A 25,751-nucleotide genomic window follows, 5' to 3' on the forward strand; every position below is an offset into this window, starting at 1 on the left:
ATGGGAGACTGGCGAGTTGAGTGGAGCGTTGTGCCGGCGAGGGAGAGAGAAAAATGACATTTCGTAAGTACAGCACTCAGGTTTTATTTGTTTTCTCGCATTTGAAGCATTAAATATCAACATCTCGGCAAATCATATATCGAGGGGGTGGGTCGTAAACGAGGTGACGCCGACACCTGCAGCCCCCGCGACCTCATTGAAATTGCCCTTTTTGCTCTGGTTAAAAGTTAGGAATAAATACAATTTGTGATGATTTCTTACCTCATGTTTGTTCCCTCGTTGTGTTAAAGCACGTCATGATCATGACACACTCTCATTCCAAACGAGTGCATAATGCGTCACATTTGTTATCTTTATCGTAGTTGACTTATACCAGCTCACCGTTGTAAAATCAAGTGCACACCTTTCAGTTGACCCAAGGTAAATTTAGAAACCGCCCTTTGTGCTTCTGCTTAGATTGTTGTGTTATAGTGACATGCATTTGTAATACGTTGAACTTAAAAATCTAACGTTAAAAGCCTTGTGAAAATATGAATTCAATGAGCCTCACCGTGGAGACTGATGAGCAAATGCCTCTGCATTTGCTTTATTATATTTTATTTTCTTTACCGAAAAGGCTATCTGACAAACACAATTCACAGATAAAATGTGTGGGATTTATTGAGTATGTTGTTGTCCAGATAAGGCACCATAATGCCTGTCTGGGATTAGGCTGATCAGATAAGCAAAAGAGCATTGAGATAAGAGGTTGCTCCCATTTGAGCTGCAGTGACATTGCTCTCACAAAACCACCACAATAATCCAGAGGAACTACTTCTCCAATAAATTGCGAAATTCGGGGATGGTTTTGAATGTTTCTTCTGTTCAAATTGGTTGAGGAGCTCTGTTTCACCCCTCCTGACCACCACACACTGCGCCTAAATCACTGGATGATAACAGGTGCTTGTTTTGATTGACTGTAAATTACAATTATGAAAACAAATGTCATGATTTTATTTAACTGTGTGGTGAATGAAAATATTTGGGTTTCACTTTTTTTGAATTAAAATACTGCTATGAAGTTTTTCACACTAATCATATTGCAATGCGCCTGTATAACTGGGGTGAGCAGACTGTCAATAATATCCTACTCACAAGAGTCATGGGAGTGTTGCTTGCCAGCCTTATGTAATATCCTATTTGAATGTTTGTGATACTGAATTTCATCTTTCTAGCACGAAAACATTCCACCAGAGAACATTTATGTTACTCGTTCTGGAGATTTATCAGCATAAACACACAATGTACTCAATCATATCCCTATCCGTCACTCAAAAATATTCCTTAAGACTATTCACTTCATTTTCCATTTGTAATTGTGAAATCAATGACACAGAAAAGTTAACAAGTGAGCATGAAACAGTTGCTGAATCTTTTCTCTTCATGCAACAGGAGAACTTTCCACTGGTTTCATACATCAGACAAAGTAATGAACAGCGAGCAATGAAAATGTGTTGTTACACCGCCTTCTCGGGCAACATCCTGTTTATCTTCATACCTGTTTAAAAAAAATTACCATCTAAGGGCATGTTATTGACTGTCATCTAATATGAGCTTTTATTTCAGGTGCTGGCTGCATGAGGAACATATTGGAACACTAGACATGTGCAAGTGTATTGAGTATATGTAGCGGATTTTCAAAACGCAGGAGGCTCCACTTCAACCATGCCAGAGTCCTCCTCGGGTGAGTTAAAGTCAAACATAATAATTGTTGAAAATAAAAAGACACAAACAGATTAGAGTCCCGCTATATAGGATATTTGGAGCTGATATTGATAATTAGGGATAAAACAAGCCAATATTTGATATTTTGTCCGATAACCGATATCATCTTGGTACTGAAATACATAATGTGGAACTTTGTCCAAATAATTTTAAACAAAGACATTATCTAGCCCAGGTAAATTCGCTATGGATGGCAGTATGAAGTTTGAAAATAAAAATAAAAAATAACAAATGGTGACTCATTTTGTACCTTCTAAGCGGCAACAATATATTTATTTCAGAAACTGCAATTTACAAAGGGGCACATACGCGCTTTCTAAAATTTGTATAAGGAAAAAAAATCCTTAGAATGCTCTCCTTGATATCCCCGAGCAGCATGTTTCCATGAGGACATTATTGTCATTGGGCATGAAAGTCTAGTTTTATATTATTTGACAAAGCTTACCATGAAGTGAAAAACTTCTCGTTTCTCTCAGGTGATTAAGTGGTGGAAAAGTGACACTTTTAATCTCCATGCAACACAAAAATATCATGCATCGTTTACAGATTGAACAATGTCGATTTATCAACGACACATTATAATCGGCCTGATTTAATTGTCTCGCCGTGGAACTCCAATGTAGAACAGTCACCTAGATACTGTCAACCTTTTTCTTGTAAGTCAATAATAGGCTCTTAGTCTATTCTTAGCGTGTGTGCGTGTGCGTGTGCGTGTGCGTGTGCGTGTGCGTGTGTGTGTGTGTGTGTGTGTGTGTGTGTGTGTGTGTGTGTGTGTGCGCCAGCCAGCTAATTGCTTTTTGCAATGGGACTAGGCAAAACTCTTGAATACATTACAAGAAAACTGTTTCCGGATACATTTATTGGCAAAAATTATGATCAGTTCACCATAAAAAAGTAGTTGTCAGCAAGCAAGCTCATGTTTGTATATTGAATTTGTCTTTTAATTTGTTTCAGTTCGTATGTAACCATTGTGTACTGTATTTAATTCAACTGCTTTTTAAATGCATTATGGCGTCCTCTAGTGTCTAATTCTGATATTGCCATTTTAATCTGGTTCCCTCTGATGTCACTCATTTTGAAAAGGTCTAAATCAAATTGGGCTCTTCCTCAGTGGTTGAACTTAATCTAGAAATGCCTGAATCAAATATGGTGAACGATAGTATTTGAATTCTTAGAATTGCAAATATGCGTGCCAATTATTCAGCCATTTATCAAACCAATTGTCATGGAATTCATTTCATTGAACCTTATACCTTCCATTACTCCATTTGACATGGCACGCACAGGACAAGTGCTCATTTCTACCCCACAGTTATTTCCTCTTGCGTCATGTCAGACACAACTTCTATAACAGGAATTCATTTGCCCAAATGAGCCCCAAATCTGAAGCAGGTATCCCTAGAAAGATTATAACACTAAATTGCAATTTTTTGGGGGGGGGGGGTTGCCTACATCATCTAATGTTGTTGGCACATAGCTTCAAAGTTTGAAGATCATTTGGAGGATTTACCATGAAAAAGGCAGTGAGAGACTCCATTCATTTCTACTTCCAGCTTTCATTATTGTACTTGCACAACATAATCTTACTCCCAGAAATAAGTCACTTGCTTAGCATGCTATGCGTCTAACAGACACTGTTTCCTCAGATGTCAAGGATGTTGGCAGCAACTCTATCAAATGTCACACACCCCCACTAATGGGGTACTTGGACCAGCCTCCGCTGTCTCTGCAGAGAACTTCCTACATGAACATGAACTTCTGCAATGAGCATAACGTTCCAGAATGTGTCACACATCTCAATCAGGTTAGTGACCTCTGATTGCACCGTAACACAATGTGCAAAAACAAACATCTTGTTGTCATCTTAGAAGAGGAAGAAGCTGTTAAAGTGGTACAATTAGAACCAGCTTCTGACGTTTTCACCAGGTGTTCCAATATTTCTCATTTAGTGTACTTAAATAGGTATACTTGCTTATTTAAACCGCTCACATTTGTATGCATATTCTATTATGTTTTCATGGAGCCATGCAGACAAAATGACACTTGCTGGCCCTATTATTCAGTGTACAGCTTGTACAGCACCGTTAATTTCCTGTTTCCTCAAAATAACTTGACACACACCCATTCATGTCGAAACAGCTGGCAACAAATGTAAATACACTCCGAAGTGAAAATGTCCAAATTGGGCCCAATTAGCCATTTTCCCTCTCCAGCGTCATGTAGCACATTTGCATTAAAAGACATGGCGAGGAACTCTTTGTATCTGCAAAAAACAAATGTTGCTCTCCATCAAGATGGCTTCAGTGATAACCTTGCCAACACATTGAAAGTGAGATATAGCCCGGTGGCCAACACCAGACAGTGGTTTAACAGAAAAGGCTTCACTAATCACAACAGGCCTCGCCATGGTCGATCAAAGAAATGTAGTGCTCATGTTCAGTGTCACGTTTGTGAGATACAGGACAGCACTGTACTGTACGTTACAATGCAGTGTTCGAATGGAGAATGTAAAAACTACCAAAAAAAAAAAGGCTTTTGGCTTCTCACTTCATTCAAAGGAGGTGCTATCACTGGGACTTCCACCAGTTTGGACGCAATCTGGCAGCAGCTCAGAGCTGAATGTTGTCTCGCTACTTAACTGCGTGTACGAGCTGCTTCAGCTCCACCGCAGAGGCCTCCAAACTGTGGAGAACATGGAGATGGAGCAGTTGAAGTCCAGCAACTGTGTTGACTCCCTGCAGCTCACCATCACGCGATTGAAGGTAACATCACCCTGCTAAATACCATAGAGCTGCATTTTGCACACCAAGCTTCAGCCACTGTGGTTTATACCATGTCACTTTCTTGTCTATGTTTAGCTTCGCTTTTAACTCAGCTTTTTTCCCGAATCACACCTCATTGAGTGGCAGTCAGTTCAGAACTCTTTGACTGATTTTTCAAGACCCACAGAATATTATGTTCGACGATTGTATTGGCCAGCATTGAATGTTAATCAGAAATGGCTTTACGTGCGTGCTATGCGTATGTATAATCTGTAATACTTTAATGTTCCCTGTTCGAGTGTTTGCTTCCAATTGTCCGACTAAAAGTGGTCGTTGTGTAGCATCATTTTTGGCACGAGTTAAATCACCTAAATTGTCTTTATAGTTCAAAATGTTTTTTTAATGATCTCCATTTTTAGTTGTTCGTGCTTTTGAATGAAATCCGCACATGTTGAAGCAATCGTATCGCGATACAAATTTGTTCTCCTGAAGGGCAAACTCTCATTATGCCAAAACCTTTACATACTGCACTGTATTGTGTCATGTTTTTTTTTTTTTATTTACTCTCATGATGCCATGTTGTTATTATAGGAGCAACTTGAACTTGCCAAAAGAGAGAACACTGGTCTTCTTGAGCGGGAACGACAGCTCCATCTGAAAGTGAAGAGTTTGCAGAACTCCTTGAAAAATGAAAAGGAAGAGGTGCTTTTAGAGTGACAAATATCTGTTCTGAATGACATGCAGCGGTCAGAACAGAACACATCCCTCGTGTCCCATAAATGGCTTCTGTAATGCATTCGCATTTGTCGAGCACATTATGCACGCATATCGTCTGCATTTGTCTGCGCTAAATTTGGTTCCCATTCAAACGTTCGCACTTTCTGACTACAGCAAATCATATCGTGCCCTTGAACACTCTTGAATAAAGACGGCGATAAGCAACATCAATATTCATACACTGGTCAAAATCAAGTCAGGGTGAATAATATCGACATCTTAGTTCAGTTACATGTCACCAACAGAGGCTTTGTTTGCGCTCTGATTTTTGCACATTTTGGGTCAAAATTAAGCCCGATCGGTCCCTGATGGTCTAGTGGTTCACTCACCTGACCTCTGTGCAGTATGCAGACAGTGGGTTCGGTTCCCATTCATGAGCCCTGTGATTGACTTGGCAACCAGTCCGGGCTGTAGTCTGCTTTTCACTCAAAGTCAGCTGGGATAAGTGGTCTACAAAATGGATTGATGGATCAATCACAATAAAAAAAGTCACATGCCAAAACACATGGACTACTACAAAATGTGTTTCGCATTGTACATCCCGTATTGGCCCGAATATAAGATGGTATTTTTGCATTGAAATAAGAAAAAAAAGTTATACCATTACAACCATTCACGACACTAGATGGCGCCAGATATCATTGAAGCGTATGCTGAACTTGACTCACCAGGCCAAAGTGAATCCCTGTCACGAAGAATAAAAATAAAAACAGCTTTAGCTGTAGCACGAAGAAGAAAAATAAAAAATGGCGGTAAGAAAGGAAAGAAGAAACTAACAGAAGAAATAACAGAAAATGGAGAAACGTAGTGACAATCTGGGAAAAAGTGTGTCGAAGATCGGCCAGGTTAACCGGCACCTGAGGAGAAGTTATGATTTAATTTACATTTCAAAAACCAGAAGCCATTTTGAATGTGATTGCACTTTAGCTTACATATTTAAATGTACAGATATTAAGATTTGAATGAGGCAAAACTAAATATATATTTTCTCTCAAATATATTATTATAATCATTTGTTTCAGATGTACTGTAATTGTTTTCTGTATAAAAATTAATTTGGTGTTCAAAAAGTATTTTTTCAAACTTGAATCTTGTAAAAGAGTGGGCCGTCTTATATTCGGGCCAATACGGTAATTTCTCTGCGTTCTTGACCACTTCCAATTTTTTTTTGTTCCAGATTCACAAGCTACAGAACGTTGTGTCCAGCCGGGCTAGCCAGTACAATCACGAAATGAAGAGGAAAGAGAGAGAGTTTAACAAACTGAAAGAGAGAATGAATCAGCTCCTGGTCGACAAAAAGGAGAAGAGACTTGGTTCGATTTCCTGATTTGCACCATCATCGTACGACGAACGAATGTTGTGCTGACGATGACTTTCTGTTGCTTTTAGCGATTGACGTATCAAATAAACTTGAAAGGGCAGACGGCAAGAGGAGCCTCTGGAAGACTGAGAAGACGGTAGCAAAGTAAGTTGTCTTTTTCACCCAAAACAAACAGTTCAAACATTTCGCTTGCGCTCGATGAATTGCATTTGTCTCCGCAGGCACGAGGGGGAGATGTACAAAACTCTGCTTTGGGACTACGAGAGCAGGCAGAAGGAGCTACTGCTAGAAAATGCTGAATTGAGAAAAGTTTTGAAGCAGATGAAAAAAGAGATGGTGGGCATTCTCAGTTCCAGGAAGCCAACTGTCAACGGAGACAAACAGGACAACGGTGCTCAAGAAGTAGGTAAAACACAATCATCGGAGAGTGTTCCCCCCGCTATATATTGCACTATCAGAGGGTTTTACAGAATACACGTACAAAGTACTGTAATGCCCTCATATGTGGGAAAGGAGAGCCACAGACAACCAGACACAACAGGTCCCACCTGTACATGCAGACAGTACAATACATACAGTACCGGTACTTATATTTCATTGATGTCGGGCAGAAACGCAACTCCAGGAAAACAACCAAAAACACGCTCTTAACTTTGCACTGTCAAATAGAGCAAGCTAATTTAATCACTTACTGTATATTAGTCATGAATTTGTAAAAAATGCATCGCCATCTGGGGACTGGCCGATAGCATCAATTGGTGAATAGATGATGAAATTGACCAAATTTTGACTTTTGGTCTGACCCCACCAAATATATTTTATGCTGGCAGTTTTGCATGTGTGCTCAAATGTGTTTAGGGTGTGTTTAAAAAAGTGTATTTTCTTATAATAAGGTGTTTATGATGAGTTGGGTTCAATGTGTGTTGGAGAGCAAAAATAATTACGGTACGATTTCAAAAAAAAAATTCTTGTCTTTATTGTGAGTGGGAATGTATCGTCGCAATAAACTGTACAATGATCACTAAACTGTACTGATAGAAGAGGATGTTTTTTTTGTTTTTGTTTTTTTCGGGGGGTACAGGTGGACTCGGATGAGGAAGAAGGGATTGATTCTTGTAAGGAGAGTGTAGACCTGTTTAGTGTTCATGCTCGGGAGAAGTTGACCAACGGTGTTCGGCGTCAGTGGAAAAAATTGAAGACCCACGTTGAGAGACTGGATAGCCGAGGTAGTCAAACTCTTCACGTTTTCAACTGAATTTATAATGCGGATTCATTATATTTGGTTATCATTACATTAAATTGAGAATGGCATTCTCAGGCTTATAAACCATTCATTAGTATAGCCAACAGCTATAGATGCCAAATATGTACTGTAACTAGGAGGGCTTGCAGTAAATGATGTCAGTGATCTTTAAAACATACACTTACATTTATACATACGGGAAACTTAAAGAGATTGTGTCTCGAGGATTTTTGGGGGGTCAGTTCATCTCGGAGGGACAATGTTTGGGTTGGACAAGAAAGTAGTCTTCTCTGGCCTGAACCGTTCCCTCAAAGTTGGAAATGGAATTTTGCATGCTGAATTAAACTAGAGGTCAAAGAAATCAAGCAGCATAAGTGAAGATCTTTGTGTGTTGTTGACTTCGACAGATGACAGCGAAGACACTGAGAATGTTCCCCATGACGCATCCAAGGAAATGGGCAAACTAAGACTCGAGGCCCGGCAGTGTAAAGACTATATTCAGAAACAGCAACACCTCCTGCAGGTAAGAAACAATATTTCATTGTGTCAGTGTGTTGTAGGACTGTCAAATAATGTCTGTAAATGTACTGTGGCCTTTTTTCCCCCACACTTTCCTCTGGTAGCAGAAGCTGAGTGCTCAGTGTGAAGAGGAGACCTCCGCCATGCTGGCCGACTGCCACATGTTCCAGGAGAAAGATTGTCTCAGAGACGAGTGGAAGACCCTCGAGGGCCAGAGGAAGAGTTTTGAGAGGGAGAGGAGGAACTTCACAGAGGCAGCAATCCGACTGAGTGAAGAGGTGATTGTGAAATCAAATCCCACGAAATGCATGTTGATGTTGTATTATGCTGATCACACTGCTTATTAACTCTTTAACTCCCCAAGACGTACTTGTACGTCTCTTTAAAATTAGGCTCCGCCTACCAAAGACATACTTGTACGTCCAAGTCTTTTTTTTTTTTTTGCGTCAGAGAGGAGGAGGGCATGATGCAATCTGTGAATGAGAATAAGCACTTTGCATTGTAAATCATGTAAAAAAAAGTGACCAGTAGGTGGTAGTGGTGCCTCATGTGCTTGAAATGCATGCTTTTACAAAAGCTCTTTTTCTCCGTTTTTTTTTTGCCCAGGAATTGCTATTTTCATGAAACGTAGCCATTTTGTAATGCCGATTGCTGAAGAATGGAAAAATATCTAAACAAAACTTTCTTTTTCTGCTGAAAGAAGAGAGTCCAAACTTTATTTTGGTAGGCTCCATTTTTATATAGCATTAGAATCAAATATTCTGTGGGCCTTGCAAGATCAGTCAAAATCCAGTCAAATGCTGGGATTGAAGGAGTTGCTACTGTGAAAATGGCTGGGATTGAATGAGTTGTACTTGTACTTTCAGAGGAAGACCTTTGAGGAAGAACGCGCCACGTGGCTCAAACACCAGTTTTTAAACTCGAGCCCTTTTGCTGACTCCAAGAAACCACAGTTGCACTGTGCCTTTCAGACACGTGAGTGACTTTTTCCCCTTTCATTGCACATTGGACTGATCATTCTGGTGCGTGCCATTCGACCACCAGGGGGCAGTATAAGACACCCATCCAGTTTCTAATCAGCTCATCCTCTAGAGTCCATCTTAGCTGTCTTCGGGCAGTAGGTGGGGTACACCCCTGAACTGGTTGCTTGCCAATCGTGGGGCACACAACCATTCTGGCTCACAATCACACTTTGATTATTTAATGTAATTGTCACCACAGTTCTGCCCACTTTCTCAACGGGGATCAATAAAGCAATTTAAGACACCCATCCAGTTTCTAATCAGCTCATCCTCTAGAGTCCATCTTAGCTGTCTTCGGGCAGTAGGTGGGGTACACCCCTGAACTGGTTGCTTGCCAATCGTGGGGCACACAACCATTCTGGCTCACAATCACACTTTGATTATTTAATGTAATTGTCACCACAGTTCTGCCCACTTTCTCAACGGGGATCAATAAAGCAATTTCCTAGTGAGGGTCATTATTGTTTCCTGATCTCTGCAGTAGCTGAAAAAGAGCCCAGTAGAGCATCGCTTCCTGAAAGGGCCATCACCTCCCCCACTCCTGGATGTGCACCAAGTGTATCATCCTCCACATCGGACCTGCTTCACACATTAAGCATCATCTGTGAAAACAGGTACATGTTTTTACCTGTGTTATGGTTGTGATTTTTCATGTTGGCTGTAGAATTTCCCTACGTGGTTGACTTGTGACTGTGTGACTTTCAGCTCCACCAAACCAAAGAGGAGCGAAGATGCGAGAGATGCTAGCTTCTTGGTGGCGGAGCACAAATGGTGGATTAGCGGCGGCGACCACAGCAGCCTCACGCTCACACGGGACAACGGCTCTATCTGAGAATAAAGGCCGATATCCATGCACTGCGCTACAGTGCATACCAAAGTATTTAGACTTCGGGATTTTTAGGACCCATGACCCGAGGGAGGATAAAAGCAAAGATGGATGGTTGTTGGAGGTATTTTGTATGATCTGGTCAGTTGTGGGCATTTTGTTTTCATTCAGTTTTCGATTGAGATTTTGTGGAAAGTATTTTCTCTTGTACTGTTTAGCTATTATATTAAAGCCCTGGAGGTGGTCAGTACAAGAAAGAACCATGTAAGGCTCATTGGTTACGGGTGTCATTCGAACAAGAATCTTCTTTTTTTGTGTTTAGAGACACAGTAGACACATATGATAGTAACCTTTTTTTGTCGGATGATTATGAGACTAGTGTTAGTGTTCACACTTGAAAGTGATTTTTTCTATTTTAATGCAGACAAATTTGTGAAACTCCTCTGTATGAAATGTGTTTCCCCATATGCCTATTTAAAAAAATTAAAAATAAAAAAACAGCCACGGGACAACAAGCTTTCCTGTTCTTATATGATGGCCGGAGGGGCGAGTAAAACATTTGGTGAACGATACAATAGACCCCTATGGACCTTGGTTTTGCACTTGGTGAGTAAATAAATCACGATGGTTTTTATGTGCCTGCCCTAAATGTTCGATGTGATCAATTTATTTTCTGTACCTGAGTCATTTGTTTAATTCCCTAACAATGCGAAACCTTTTTAAATTTGGATGTGAACTTTTGGGGTGTTTAGTGAATACAATTGTGATAATGAGCCAGGTTGCGGTCTTCGTTTTCCCAAATTAAGCGGCCATGCCCGACAGAAAACAAGACTCACTGCTTCTAGTCACCACAAAAGTATAGGAAATCAAAGTTGTGCTGATTTGGTTTGCTTTCAGAGCTTCTGTTTATTTAGTTCATTTAAAAAGTCTTTGTTAAAGGAAATGCTTTTGGCTACTTTTGGTATATTTTATTTGATAATTTTTTTCTCCAGAGTGCACAAAAGATTCCACTGTACATTTGTGACATTGAATAATTACTGTATTTGTTTTAGGCATTTGTTAAAGATAACTTTGTTGACCAAAAAAAACCAAAAGCACATTTGAACGAATATCTCCTCTCATCTCTCAGCCAGAATCTTACCGACAGTACGTCTAACCTCAGCCTGTCACAATGTGTCAAATATCGGACTGTCTTTTCTTTCAATTTCAATCTGACTAACCGTCATTGATTTGAAAAACGGTCAACATGTACAAAAAAACCATGACCACATCAACCGAACCGTGGATTTGTGAACTGTTATTTTTTGTCATTTTGGGGGCCTCTTCCCAACTTTGTTGACATTTTTCACACAAGGACACGCTGGGAGTTTGGCGTGTTGTCATTGTTCTGGATGGTCAGGGTGACCAGTGATGCTGTGACATTTCAGCAGGTCAGCTTTTTTTTCTACCATGTTAACTTATTAGAATTTGTACAAAGTGGATAAGATGAAAAGAATAAAACTGCTGGCTTATATCATGAACAACTTGTTGAATTTGGATTTTTGCATCCAGAGATAGTCACTGATGAGTAGAAATTACTTTACAGGAGATTATTTATATATATCTTAAATATTCTTGGTAGTTGTCTGGCCTGCAGAAAATAAACCAAAATGATGCCCTGAGATTATTACTCAATGGTCGTACAGTAGTTGGACTGGTAGTGCATGTGAATTGTTTAAAGGTGCAAGTGTCAATACACTACCGGTCGTATTTGGATATCTAATGTTCAAATGTATCTGCCCAATGAATAACTCAAATAATGAAATAATTGTTTTTAAACGTTTTTTCAGACTTGGTCTAGAATTAGCTGGTACTAGATAAGTTAATAGCCCTTGTGTGGTGTTTTTCAAAATATGTGAAGTATATTTTTTAGACTGTTCTGGTGTATCTTTACATTTGTACCTTGTTTTGTATGATCAATCTTGTTTGCCTGTGCCCCGAACCTCGAGGCCGTATAAACAGCCGATTGACTGTCATGTGAAAATTCATGGAAATTGACGACTCCACAGCATGAAACTCATTTTGCGATGCGACTTTATTGAATATTACATTGAGAACTTTGAGACTAAGTGACAGAGTAATTGTTGTTATGCGCACTGAGGTGTGCAGCTGCAAGCGAGATGGGCTTGGGTTGTTTCCCTCATATCCACGCTGTAGTTGTAAAAGTCCTGAGGAATAACGGCAGCGTCTGCACATACCGAGAGATCAACGCAAGATAAGAAACGATTGAATTCTTCTGCTTCTGAATATTTTGTTAAACGCTCACCTTTGGCCAGACAATGGAAGCCAACGGTAACGGCGGTGGTCTTGGTAGGGAGGCAACCGGGCAGGCAGCGCAGTACAGGCTCAACGGAGAAACATTTGGACTCCTGACCTTGGACATTCGTTTTCTTCTCCAGCTGCACAGACTCGACCTTCATGCGACATTCTGCAAAAAAAAGAAAGTGAAAGTCGCGTCTTGCACACACACCTAATTCTATCCTCGTCAGTGTTTCATGTTACCTGTGGTGTCCCGGCAGCTTTCAGCCGGCAGAACCCAGGAATGAGCAAAGCTGACGGCGTTCTTCGTCACGCGTCTGTTGGAAGTGCGGTATTCCTGTCTTATCTCACCATCGGCCTTTCCACAGAGTCCACAAGTCTGTCCCTTAATCCAGTCCGCCACTTTGATCTGCATGGAAAGAATAAAATCAACCATTTTTGTCATCTGTAAAGTAGATCAATTGATCATCAACTTAAAATGAGCTATGAGCTACCGTCCAAGAATTTTTGTCAAAGTAGACTTCATGGAGTCCGAGGCTCGGGGCGTAGACAGAGATGCCATCTCTGTTTGGTCTGATCTCAATTTTATCTAGAAATACAATTGAGAATCCCCTTGTTATAATGGGTAGTGCAGTGAAAGGACTGGAGAGTTTTTGTTCTTTGAGCAATGTGACAATGTTCACGGTAATATCGATGACTAACCTGTTGGGTGCTGATATGGCAGATGGCTGGTAGGCACCTCCCTTCCATTAACCTTTACAACCACATTAGTGTCCCTCAAGTACAGGTCGATATCACTAAGAAAGTGAAAGTAAGGTTGTTGGGGTTTTTTTTTTTTTTTGCATCATCATTGCTCATTTAGCGCAACCTATTCTTATTTCAACTTACATGTCAGCGATTTTAACGTTAATATGGTTGTGCACATTATCATCCTTCCTCAACAAGACCATGAACTTCATTTCCTCACTGCAGTCCTGTGCCAGAATTTGGTAGCAATACTGAGGCATCTCGTTTTTGTACTTCCTGTTGTTGAACGTGGTCACGGTGTCTCGAATGGAACTACATTCAGCTGAATGGAAGAAGAATAGAAGACAGTTTGGTACCTGAACAAGTATTGCGCGGCGCAAGTTTTTTTTTAAGCACTGTTTTATACTACCTGCTGCGGCCTTTGAGATCAAGTAACGGACTTTATCAGCCAGGTCATCAAAAGGCGTGAGTCCTGTTAACTCATCCAGGGGCAAAGCAAGGGGCAGACGCAAAGCCAGTTTATAGATGCTGCGCTGTAAACAGAAGAGTACACTTGTGAGGAATCGCCTTTTGAAACGAATCAGAACTGCTGCACTGATCATACTGTTGGTGTCTTGAAAATCAAATCCAAGGTCCTTTCAGATGTTGCGGCCACTGTGAATGACAACTGATCGACACTGTTGTTGTCCCTGCTTCGGATGAAGCTGTCCCATACGTAAGCAGGAATGTAGTCATACGCCCTGTGGTGGAAGATTTTACAACAGATATTATATTTACAGGGTTGGGGGTGGGGGGCGGCAGTCTTTGCATTGCTAGCATACTTCTTTGCGTAGCGTTTGAAGACAACCGGGAGTTGATTCCATGTCATTCTGAGGCGAGCTGCTGGACTTGGACCAAGGAGACCAGTCTCAGCGGTGACTGTCAAGTCATACTGTTTGCATGCCTGTCCCCAAGCTATTTTGGCCTTTTGAGACACAACAAACGGCATGTTAGCTGTTGATGTTGAACTGGAAATGTGGGAAGGGAAGTTTTCTTACAGTGGCTTTGTGCTTGCTGAGCAAAACGCCATCAGCACAGAGCCTCCAGTTGTTATCAGCAGCCAGGGCAGCCAGGATTAGCTGAAGTCGAGCATTAGTCTTGTCGGTGTAGCCAGTGATTTGGTATCCCTGGAGCTTGCCATCGGTCCTCACAGCTTGCAAGATGACAGCAAAGGCAGGAGCATTTTCAGTTGCAAGGAATTTGTTCTGAGAAGAAAATCAAACAAAAACCACAACATTTAGTCAAAGGATTTGAGGTATGAATGCTCGTCATGTTTCAAAAGTTTCACCTTGTTGTAGATGGCCTCAAAACTTGAGGCGCTGCTTCTGCTCTTCTGAGATGAGCCAGCGTGAAACTGCAATAACATAAAATGGTAAGAATTACATCTGGATCTTCATCATTGTGCCCATGCACCGTGCTCACGTACCATTTTGTGGTTTTGCTGGAAGGTGCGCTTGTTAACCCGCTATTAGCAAAAGATGAAAACAATTCAGAAATTCCACAGTTGTCCACTCAAACCAAAAAGTCTGTTTTTGGCATGTTGTTACCTTCGAAGTGTGACGACTGGAACGGGAGGAACTAGAGCTGGCACTAAAGAGAGATTCCAAACTGGAGGCAGAGCTGCTCTTAGCAACCCTGCTGCTTCTGCTGCTTCTGCTGCTTCTGCTGCTGCTGCTTCGTTTGCTGACGCTCCTTCTGCTGCTGCTGCTGCTCTTGCTGCTACTGCTGCTGCTGCTGCTGCTACTTTTGCTGCTGGTGCGTCTGCTGGGGCTGCTCACTGAAGATGCAGAGGACTTGCTTGAAGAAGAAGAAGAAGAGGAGGAGGAAGAGCTGCCATTCAAAAGTTTCTTGAGCTTCATCAAGACTGGTCTTTCCTCGATGACTTCGTCTTCAGCCAGATTGATCTTCTTGATGATTTTCTCTGCGGCCTTTGGTCCGACTTGAACCAGCATCTCCAGTCTTTCAATTGATTCATCTTCATCTGAGATTAACATTAAATTAGATGTTTATTGCATCTACTCTAAGTACGGTATTTTCAGAATTCTGTTACTTACTCTTCTTCACTGACAAAAAGGCAGAGTGATTTCCAGCCATTCTGTACAATGGAATGTCCTTGACAAAAGCAGCATTGTCGGTGGCAACCCTGAAATAGCCTCTCAGTCCAGTTCCGTAAACTGGGAAACTGTACTTTTTAGAAAATGCTCTCCTTCTGATAGGGTGAACATCTCTTGCCATATCCTGAAGGATCTCTGAGGATGCAGCCTATTGAAAGGAAAAGACGGGTAAAAGCAGTCTATATTTTTCCACACATGTCTTGCTGCCTAACATTGAAAACTTACCGAAACAGACCCAGAGGAAGTTTTTGAGGTGAGGATCTCCCTTGAAGTTGGTCTCATGTATTCAGCAGGGATGAGAGGGGTGATTCTGGGATTGGGAATGTCTTCAACATTCCTCACCACAGCAATGCTCTCAACCCTGTCAAAGGATCAAAGTTTTGGTTATCTTATCCCTCTCAATTTGAATACTTTTCTGTGTTTAAATTGAAAGTCAAGTCTTACTCAATAGCTACAACGTGTTCAGGTGCAGAAACGGGGAGAGCGGCAATCTTATATTGACCCTCATTGATATCAACTCTTGCTGAAATGGAGGCTGGTACAACAGAGTTGATCTTGGCTCTTGAGAGGACAGCAGCCTGGAGAATTGCAGTGTTCACACCCATCACAGCAAACATGTTTGCAACAACGCTAGAAGGAGAAGACGTGGTGCAAATGTTAATATCCAAAAGATAAATTTTGATTCAATTGTCAGACTTCCTGTGCACCTTGGTTTGATGTCAACCATAAGCTCAACGTTGGTCTTCAGGAGATGGCGGAACTGGATGGGTTCTGGCAGGGCTGGAGTTGCAGTTGCCTTGACTACCAGAAAGTACAGTTTTAGTTTTTCTTTTTTTAGTTGTCTTTTGTTTTTGGTTAAAAAAAAAACAACAACAACAAACAAAACATCAGAAATAAATAGTGTAGGTTGAAAGGAAGTACATACCTTTACCAACTGCAACAGCCACAGCAGCAGTGTACAGGCCAAGCTCCATTGGGAATCCAGCGGCCGTTGGCATGATGCGCCTCACTTCAGTAGCCAGCACGGGCTTTGCAACATGGAAAGAGGCTCCTGACAGTAGAGATCTGATAACGTCCCTACCAAGATCCTGAATGGACGGCCCGTTGGCCAGCTGTGCAGAAAAAAAAGTATCTTCATGCATATGCATTCGTAAAAATGTTAAACCTTTTTTTAAGACTTGAAACCCCCTCAGTTGCTGTTGGTAAGTCTGACAAGCTTTCAACACAAGACTACCGTAATGGCCTGCTTAATCAAGTCTTGGTTGATGTCAGCGAAGGCAACTTCTTGTCCGAAGAACTTGACATAGAGGGAGGCGAGAGGCTTGCTGTTGGGCATGGCCCTCCAGTCAGACAGCTGGAACAACACACACAAAAAATAAATCAGCGACTTTGGGCACACCTGCATTGTATGACATCTAGTTCTGTCCATCTAGAATTGCGTTGATAACATACAGCTTTGATGACACGCTTCATCTTGGTGATCCTGTTCACATCATCAGCTAATGCATGGCTTTTCAGCAAAGCCTCCTGGAGTCCCTCAGTTCTTACTCCAACCTAGCAAATTATCACCAATGTCAAAGTGAATTTATACACCAGTCATTCAAAGTAAGGGGACTTCAGAATTTTACTTCAAAGACATCAGCAGCGGCTCCAGCAATGTAGGCGCTGGTCTTAGCCACAATGGTTCTTGGCAAAATGGTGGCAGCATCATTGATGTAGAAAGTACTGACGGCAGCTCCAAGCATAAAGGGATCTGTGCAAACACATTTAATTAGCAGAAATAAGGAATGTAGGGCCATGTGAAATACCGTATAGCTCTTACTGCTGTACAAGTCCAACTGAATGGCTCTGCTAAAGCGGAGGCTCAGTCTGTCCAACTTCTTGCTCAAGATTTTGACTGCGACACTGCAAGCAGCGGCACTGTAACAGAATTTCATGAACATTAGCTTGCGCAAGACAAATCTGACCGTGTGTCTTGAGAGGGCTTTTACATGGAAGCATGGTTGGGGGCAGTGCTTCTGGTCAGGGACTTCATGTGAGAGTAGGTGAAGCTCGCCACCTGCAAATTCTCCTCCATCTTCAGAAGATTTGCAAGACTTGTCACTAAACCCACTGCAGGGCGAGTCTCGAAGATAACGATGCATGCAAGCATGCGGAGCTCAGGATGAAGAGCCTTATCCATATACAGCTGAAGGGCCATTTCCTGGACCTGATTTAGAGTAGACGTGTACAAAGTACTTTGTGAAGAATAGTTATTTGAGAATAGGAATGAAACCTTCAATAATTATCTCAAGTATAGACAGCATCAACTCCTTTGTGAAAGAGTTTTCGTGTTTGTGTGAGGCGTTGCCAATATACCATTCTTGGTTCCTTCTTGGCGATGTTCCTCAAGGCCATGATTGCCTCAGCGTGAACTCTGATTGGTAGGCTTGTAGCCGCTGTGCCATGAATGGGAAGGACCTTTGTGATCGGCTTCAGGCTCATTGGATGGCCAGCATTACTCAACACCTTCAAAATGGAAATCATTTGCCGTGTGTCGCCCTTGGAGACAGACTCCGCAAGAAGGGTGTGGATGGGCTGTTTGAGAAAAGGACAGCATTGATTCATCTCTCATTCGGGAAGAGAACTAACCAGGCAAAAATAGTTCATGTTAAGGTCATTTCACCTTGACCAGTTCAACGGGGCAGACTGGCTTGTCGGCACAATATTTAGAAACCATGGTGCCATAGCCAAGTAACACAATCTCATTCAGAATGGGGTTCGTCTTTATTTTGGGGTTGACTCTCAAGCTCTGAAAAAGACAGATCCGGAAATCATTCATGTTTCATGAAAGAACAATGTTAGGAGTGCGGGGGTATAGCTTTCCTCACATCAAACAGCTGAATGGCCTCATGGTTGGCTGTCACCATATGAACTGATGCAATCAAAGCTTGAGCGACCTCAACAGTGCTGAGTTCCGCAGCCTCAAATCTCTGAATGATGAATCTCAGTGCAACAGGAGTTCCAACGGAAGGAAGCGTATCCAAAATCCATTGCCTGGAGGGTAAGAGTAGATCAATTGCATTGTCTTATTACTCAAATTTTCATGAAAATGTTACCTGTATGCAGGTTTTGTCTTGTGCTGCCTCCAGACCATTTGCAGCTCTTCAAGTTTAGCCATACGAAGGAGTTGAATGAACTCCCAAAATTGGAGAGGGGCATCGTCATGGACACGTTCCACATTGCTGGCGACTATATGACTTAGAACCGCCTCTATCTACAAACAAATTAAGATATATCGTCAAATATGCAAGGAATCTCATTTCTCGTTGTCGACCCAGAGAAGTCGAAATAGGTACCTGAGTTTGGAGGTTGGTGACCTTCACAAGCCGGATGGGTGTTTGCAACAGCTCAGTGGAGAACTCATACTGTACGGATCCACGTGGACGATACTCAGCCTTCACGGGCACTAAGGGCTTATTCTGCACCTCAACGAAAACCAAATGTTGCCTAGGAAATAGTGAGATAAAAATATGAATTTACTGCCTGGTAGTCTCCTAATTTTGACATACTGTAGATATCATTTTCCTTTTCCATACTTGGTCTCCATTTGAGTTGCTCCCTTTATCTCTTTGAAAGGTGTGAACTGAATGACTTCATTCACGGATGCGTCCAAGATCATGAGACCGTTGGGAACTGACTTCAGAACGTAGTTATATGCGGTTGCACCTTTTACGGTCTTGGAATCCTGGAAGACAAACGTTCGCCTTAGCACTCCACACTTTTCTCTTCCATGAAAGCTCTTTCCTTCCATGACAAAGACGGAGCATGCAATTACCCGCTGACACTTAGCACATGTCTCAGTGTAGGCCAACCCGATGTCCTTCACAATCCTTTCCTGACAGTGGTTCAGATCCCTGGTCTTTGTCAGGAGGATGCGTTCAGCCTTATCGTCTTCAGTGATGGCATAGAAAGTTTTGCACACACCCTGAGCTCCGGCCTGAAGGCAAAAGATGATTTTATAAAACTCTGTGACGGATGCATAAGCAATGCTGACTGCCTCTTTGGGTTTACCTCCTGCATCTCGTAGACATTCTGTGTCTTCTTTACGTTGAGCTGCAGGACACTCAGGATACCTCTATAGATGTTCAGCACCATGACCGAGACTCCCTCGGGCGCGAACATTTTTCCGACAACACCATTGGAGTACTCAAACTTGATGGGGATCATAAGTTGAGGTGCCAGGACCGAAGTCAGCTTGGTGGCCGGAGTAAAAGCATCCTTTGGCCAAACACCACTGTACTCGAAGAACTCAGGTTCGGTAAGCTACAGTTACAGACATGTAAGTAAATTATTGTGCTTTTCCCACTCGGGTGTTGCTTGAGTATCCGACTGAGCTACCTCACCTTGAGCGTGAGCATGTTGTGTTCAATGGCGCTGATTAAAACTTTGCTTCTCACTTTGAGCCCAGCTCTCGCCAGTCCTTCCTCCGGGAGACCGCCGAGGAGCCATGTCTCATATTTGTACACATATGTCTTACCAGCAGCAAAGTCAGGAGCTTGAAGAGTCAGAGTGTTGATTGGCACATGCGCAGGTAACAACACATTGGCATACAGTACAGTTGACTTTTGTGAAAACATAGCTCATTTTCTACAATCATTACATATTGGCGTTGCAATGAAATGCTTGTATCCCTCCATTAGTCATCATACGTATATTTTATATTTATATTTACTCAAAACATAATGATCATGACATGAGTAGTGTAGGGATTATCCACTGGAAAAAAAATTAATGTAATACTCACCTAAGTCACGTTGACAGGCTAAAAAGAAATGAAACAGAAATGCACAACTGGTATAGTTACTCAAAATATACAATTGGCCTCAAAACATGAAGTAGACTTCTTTTTTTCAATTAACAGTAACCAATTTTGATGGGTGTTTCATGGTTGGATGGATATATGGATTGATGTCAATGTAAATAAATCAATAAATAAGCAAAGATTATTAAAGAATAAAACATTAAAATGTACAAACGTTGAAGTAGAACAGAATAGAAAAAAAATGCATTCTTAAAAGTGAAAGATAGCATTGCACTTACCCGCAAGGGCCAGAGTCAGGGCAAGCACAACCACTCTCATGGCTGATGGGTCGTACTTTTCGGCACTCACAAGCAGTCTTTTATAGCGAAAACTTGTGCTGCCCACCTATTTACTTGGTCAAAGTCAAGCATCATTTGTAAATATTTGCTGTCTTCTTGAATCTGAGCCATCAAACGAAAGTACGGAATTGAAGCTTATATTTCATGAATTTTATTATGTATTCTTGCCCAAGGCAAATTTTGATGTAAGTTCATTTTCATTGATGGAATGTCTACTATTGTTGTCACTGGAAATGACGGAATGAATGTAGAACAGATATACAGTGTAATTAGATCCAGGGGTTTTTTTTATAATCCCTCCAAAATTATTGTTATCCTATCAAAAGCATGCTTATCTGCTCCCAATGTATTGATTCACTGACTTTATGGCACAAAGCAAATAGTAATAATAATAATAATGATAATGATAATAATTTGAAAATACAGTATATATATATATATATATATATATATATATATATATATATATATATATATATATATATATATGTGTGTGTGTATATATATATATGTGTGTATATATATATATATAATGTATATATATATATACAGAGAGAGAGAGAGAGAGAGATAGATAGATAGATAGATAGATAGATAGATAGATAGATAGATAGATAGATAGATAGATAGATTTTTATGTGTGTGTGGGTGTGTATGTATGTATGTATATATAAATTAAAAATTCCTCGTCTCACCCCCCCTCGGGTGGTGTCCGACCCTCATTCAGCTCTGGTCCTCTACCAGAGGCCAGAAAGCTTGAGGGTTCTGCGTAGTATCCTTGCTGTTCCCAGCACTGCACATTTCTGGACTGAGATGTCCGATGTTGTTCCCGGGATCTGTTGCAACCACTCATCTAGTTTGGGGGTCACTGCCCCGAGTGCTCCGACCACCACAGGCACGACTGTCACCTTTACCTTCCAGGCTCTCTCCAGCTCCTCTCTGAGCCCTTGGTATTTCTTGAGTTTCTCGTGTTCCTTCTTTCTGATGTTTCCATCACTTGGGACCGCTACATCCACCACAACGGCTTTCCTCTGCCCTTTATCTATGATCACGATATCTGGTTGGTTCGCCATTACCATCTTGACAGTCTGGATCTGGAAGTCCCACAGGATCTTCGCTCTGTCATTCTCCACCACCTTCGGAGGTGTGTCCCATTTTGGGATGGAACCCTCCATGCATGGTTAGGAGCTTTCGGGTCTTAACGTCCGTGGTCTGAATGTCTTCCTTTGGCCACCTCCTGCAGGGTATCTGATCACTGGCAGGGCAAAGCTGTTTATTGCTCGGGTCTTATTCTTGCCATTGAGCTGGCTTCTTTGGACTTGCCTCACTCGCTGGAGGTATTTGGCCATAGCCGCTTTCCTTGTTGCCAGTTCGAGGTTGCCATTGGCACCTCATCAATCTCAAGTTGTGACAGCAGTTGCCGTTTGTGGATGTTGGAACACTGAGCTACTAGTTGTTTCGTGGTCAACCGTGACTGTGCGTTTCGAAGTAACCATTTAGCCCACATTCTCTGCATGTAACCCCTCTGACTAGGGTTGCTTGAGTAGTAGCATTCCAACAGAGCCATGTTATCGCATCTCGCCCATCTCCGCTTTGTTCCAGTAGCCTATTTTTCATCAAGGTGCTCTGGTTCCCCAGCACCTGACGCAGACCTTGTTTGGCCGGGCGACGTCTGAGCCGGCATGTCATTCATTTTATTGTCTCTCATCATTGTATGAGGTAGGCATTAGCGTGAAGGATCTTGCCCAAGGACCCACACTGGATGGTGTTATGTGCTCATTTTTTGCCCCAAGAAAGATTCGAACCACCATATATAAGGATCCATTAGATAAGTGTGAGATATATGCTTTGGATAAATAATAAATGATATGTAAAATCTAACATTTGCCACTTTCTTGTTTCAGTCTTATAGATAGAAGATACTAATTCAACAGTTAACATTTCACTCTAACTCAAAAGTTGGTCAGGGTATAAATATGGGGCTCTCAATAGATTTGTAATTTATTCAAATCAATGTCAAGAAAAGACCAATTTCATCCACAACAAGGGTCATTTAATCCAGAGGCATTCAAACATAAACATTTAGACTGAGTGGATGGTAAGCTGAGTGTATTTATTTCACAGTAGAGAATTAAACATAGAGCTAATTTTTATTTGATTGAAACAAATATATTTTAGTTACACTGTTGTGGTTTTATTTGTGAGTTTTCTCACTTTATGATTTATTGCCGTCTGTCACATCTGTGTCACGTTGTTGCATTTTGGTTTCAAAGTTCACACCAACAGGGCACAATGACAATGGTTGTTTGCTCACTTTATTTGATATGGTCAGTGTGACCATGATGACATGACATTTTAACAATTGTCAGCGTAGTCCACAAGATACAAAATTAAAAAAAATATATATATCAAGAACACACATCAGAGTAACGTGGACCAACAGAATCGCTTTGATTCTTCTTCCTCATATGGTTACATTAGCCACATGTCGCCATGGGCAGCTGTCAGTCATAGCGTCTTTTGTGGACTAATCGAATCTGCTTGACGCCTTGGGGGAGCACACGTGGAAAAAGTATCGGGTGTTTACGCAAGAACAAAGTTAGGCAAACACAAAAAAAGCAATATGACTTTGTGGATTTTCAGTCATCCAGGTCATTCTGCAACGGCTGAATAAAAAAAAACTCAACAAGGGGGGTCGAGTTGTCCCGATTCAATCGGAACAACTCGACCCTTTGCCTTTGCCTTAGCGTGTTTTGCATCACACGCTAAAGGGAAAAAAAAAAAAAACGGTAAATGAGACTTAGAACAATAGCTGGTGCCGGTTATGATACAATAATTGGGCAGCCACACTTAGTGCCCCCCAACGCCAATCCCGCAGCCCCAAGTACAAAAACGTACAACTATGATCATGCGCTCATTACGCTTTGCTTTCCAAAACAATAACAAAGTCAAGAAGTGCCATTTTAAGTTTGCAAGTTCTTTAGGCTAACACTGTATAAACGATTAATAGCAAGAATACAAATGTTTCACAATATCACACATTTGTTCATGAGAAGGTTTAAAAAATACCTTACATAAACGTTAAACATAGTGATATGGGAAACAAGCAAAAAATAAATGTTTCCTACAGTTAACGACAATTACAAATCTGAACCCCAAAAATGCATTCTAAATTTGGTCTTCACTTTTTTCAGTGCTTTGTACATTCAACCAACTTTTAAGGAACAATAAATTGAACAAAACTAAACAACACGTGGGCGGCCCGGTAGTCCAGTGGTGAGCACGTCGGCTTCACAGTGCAGAGGTACCGGGTTCGATTCCAGCTCCGGCCTCCCTGTATGGAGATTGCATGTTCTCCCCGGGCCTGCGTGGGTTTTCTCCGGGTGCTCCGGGTTCCTCCCGCATTCCAAAAACATGCGTGGCAGGCTGATTGAACACTCTAAATTGTCCCTATGTGTGAGTGTGGGTGTGGATGGTTGTTTGTCTCTGTGTGCCCTGCGATTGGCTGGCAACCGATTCAGGGTGTCCCCCGCCTACTGCCCGAAGACAGCTGGGATAGGCTCCAGCACCCCCCGCGACCCTAGTGAGGATCAAGCGGCTCGGAAGATGAATGAATGAATGAATAAACAACACGTAGCATAATAACATAATATTGACTCCAACCAACCAACCATTAGGTTGTGCACTCTCACAATCGTCAAGATATAGCTGGAGGTGTGGCCATGTTTTGTCAAACTCTTTGATTATGTCTTTTAATTTGTATCTTATTCTCTCGAAGTGAAGTGTGTTAGTTATCCCTTTTAACCACATCTGAGATGATGGCACCGTTGCAATCATCCATAATGAGAATCTGTTTTGTTTGTTTGTTTGTTTTTTGTTATCATGAGCCTGTAAGGCAGGCATGTCCAGCTCCGGGCCTGGAGGGCCACCGTCCTGCCTGTTTTCCAGCTCTACCGGCTGCAACACACCTGGTTCAGATGATCAGCTCATCAGCCAGCTCTGAAGCAGCATTAGAAGGCTCCTGATTATTTGAATCAGGTGTGTTGCTCTTGGGAGAGCTGCAAAACAGGCAGGACAGCGGCCCTCCAGGACCGACTTTGGACACCCCTACAGTGTAAGGGATAAAACATTGTTATGTTTTGCTCAATGCCCTGAAGGCTTCAGATGCCCCAAGGATATTGAGTACTGTAGAGCATAGCTGTCAAGCTCAGGTCCTGGAGGGCCACTGTCCTGCATGTTTTCCAAGTCTCCCTGTTGCAACACACCTGTTCAGCGGGCCTCCAGGACCTAAGTTTGACCCCTATGCTGTAGAGCCGGGGTGTCCAAAGTCCGGTCCTCAAGGGCCGCTGTCCTGCCGGTTTTGCAGCTCTCTCAGGAGCGACACACCTGATTCAAATCATCAGGATCGTTCTAATGCTGCTTCAGAGCTGGCTGATGAGCTGATCATCTGAATCAGGTGTGTTGCAGCCGGGAGAGCTTGAAAACAGGCAGGACAGTGGCCCTCCAGGCCCAGAGCTGGACATGCCTGCTGTAGAGGTTCCGACTTGATCATAGCTTCTATGACCTATGACATAATGATACAGATAAAGATCCAGAAAGAGCTTGGAGCGTAACTATGAAGATGGGTTGCAACCGAAATTCTCATTTGCACCATATAGGTATAAATATTATGTAATCCGTCCTTCCTGAACTGGGTTATGTGTATAATTTATATTATTAAGTGAATAAAACAATGTATTGGAAAAAAAAGATCTTTTAAAACATAGCAAACTCTGCCTTTACTGACACGTTGCATTGACTGTTGGGCATTGCTCAAATCCGAAGAGGGTTAGCCACAAAATCTTCAGTGGACAAGACATCATGTCGTTTTGTACAAAGAGCCCAAGAATGTGGTTTGAAAAAAACTAACTAAAAAATCAGTGCTGGTTTTACAAATCTTACCAGTAGGGGGTGCCAGTTATTTATGCCACGCCTCGGAGAATGCCGCCCGAGACAGTTGCTTCTTTCACCCATAAAAAAATATATACCGGTATATTGAGAGTTGAGCAACGACAGACTTATACAGCATCTGCACCACTGAAGACGCTGCATTGATCCACCTGTCAATCAACCTCTCCATCCAAGACCTCTTCCCTGACTTGTACAGGGGACTCCACCTTTTTCTGACTGAGCACCGG

General features: G+C 41.8%; 2 protein-coding genes across 10 annotated transcripts; one reads left to right on the plus strand and one right to left on the minus strand.

Moving 5' to 3' along the window:
• LOC127606317 (afadin- and alpha-actinin-binding protein-like) lies at positions 1 to 10,694 on the plus strand. 5 transcript variants are annotated; one of them, XM_052074559.1, is made up of 15 exons: positions 14 to 62; positions 908 to 939; positions 1,606 to 1,723; positions 3,411 to 3,568; positions 4,323 to 4,526; positions 5,118 to 5,228; positions 6,481 to 6,616; positions 6,693 to 6,768; positions 6,846 to 7,026; positions 7,697 to 7,850; positions 8,275 to 8,390; positions 8,491 to 8,664; positions 9,253 to 9,361; positions 9,890 to 10,022; positions 10,114 to 10,694. In XM_052074559.1, the coding sequence occupies exons 3-15, from the start codon at positions 1,705 to 1,707 to the stop codon at positions 10,238 to 10,240; spliced, it is 1,698 nt and encodes a 565-aa protein (XP_051930519.1). In that variant the 5' UTR covers positions 14 to 62; positions 908 to 939; positions 1,606 to 1,704; the 3' UTR covers positions 10,241 to 10,694. The 5 variants fall into 5 exon arrangements, with proteins under 5 accessions (XP_051930518.1, XP_051930521.1, XP_051930522.1 ...); XM_052074558.1 differs by lacking the exon at positions 908 to 939 and having other exon boundaries at positions 1 to 63; XM_052074561.1 differs by lacking the exon at positions 908 to 939 and having other exon boundaries at positions 1 to 63; positions 8,494 to 8,664.
• A 1,596-nt stretch (positions 10,695 to 12,290) lies between these two features.
• LOC127606287 (vitellogenin-1-like) lies at positions 12,291 to 20,581 on the minus strand. Of its 5 annotated transcripts, XM_052074436.1 has the most exons (34): positions 20,515 to 20,569; positions 20,219 to 20,236; positions 19,818 to 19,969; positions 19,486 to 19,737; positions 19,250 to 19,411; positions 19,011 to 19,159; positions 18,771 to 18,921; positions 18,531 to 18,688; positions 18,303 to 18,468; positions 18,098 to 18,223; positions 17,791 to 18,009; positions 17,424 to 17,641; positions 17,255 to 17,352; positions 17,061 to 17,185; positions 16,885 to 16,986; positions 16,667 to 16,786; positions 16,358 to 16,544; positions 16,140 to 16,233; positions 15,877 to 16,062; positions 15,658 to 15,793; positions 15,373 to 15,580; positions 14,866 to 15,299; positions 14,745 to 14,783; positions 14,607 to 14,672; positions 14,317 to 14,523; positions 14,101 to 14,243; positions 13,884 to 14,019; positions 13,689 to 13,812; positions 13,421 to 13,601; positions 13,235 to 13,329; positions 13,027 to 13,121; positions 12,776 to 12,941; positions 12,540 to 12,701; positions 12,291 to 12,461 (listed from the first exon to the last, which is right to left on the minus strand). In XM_052074436.1, the coding sequence occupies exons 1-34, from the start codon at positions 20,552 to 20,554 to the stop codon at positions 12,361 to 12,363; spliced, it is 5,016 nt and encodes a 1,671-aa protein (XP_051930396.1). In that variant the 5' UTR covers positions 20,555 to 20,569; the 3' UTR covers positions 12,291 to 12,360. The 5 variants fall into 5 exon arrangements, with proteins under 5 accessions (XP_051930396.1, XP_051930393.1, XP_051930392.1 ...); XM_052074433.1 differs by having other exon boundaries at positions 12,291 to 12,701; XM_052074432.1 differs by having other exon boundaries at positions 13,884 to 14,243.
• Between the last annotated feature and the right edge of the window lie 5,170 nt (positions 20,582 to 25,751).

Source organism: Hippocampus zosterae, chromosome 8 (assembly GCF_025434085.1).
Source record: "Hippocampus zosterae strain Florida chromosome 8, ASM2543408v3, whole genome shotgun sequence".
Lineage (NCBI taxonomy): Eukaryota > Metazoa > Chordata > Actinopteri > Syngnathiformes > Syngnathidae > Hippocampus > Hippocampus zosterae.

Excerpts from the sequence above, each read along its gene's own strand:
- LOC127606317 (XM_052074558.1), top strand. Across the intron at positions 8,391-8,490 it reads AACAGCAACACCTCCTGCAG|CAGAAGCTGAGTGCTCAGTG; the intron begins GTAAGAAACAAT and ends TTCCTCTGGTAG. Across the intron at positions 8,665-9,252 it reads CAATCCGACTGAGTGAAGAG|AGGAAGACCTTTGAGGAAGA; the intron begins GTGATTGTGAAA and ends TTGTACTTTCAG.
- LOC127606287 (XM_052074435.1), bottom strand. The coding sequence starts at position 20,554 with ATGAGAGTGGTTGTGCTTGCCCTGACTCTGGCCCTTGCGG. Across the intron at positions 18,010-18,097 it reads GCCCCGTTGAACTGGTCAAG|CCCATCCACACCCTTCTTGC; the intron begins GTGAAATGACCT and ends TTTCTCAAACAG. Across the intron at positions 14,244-14,316 it reads TCAGCAAGCACAAAGCCACT|GCCAAAATAGCTTGGGGACA; the intron begins GTAAGAAAACTT and ends GTGTCTCAAAAG.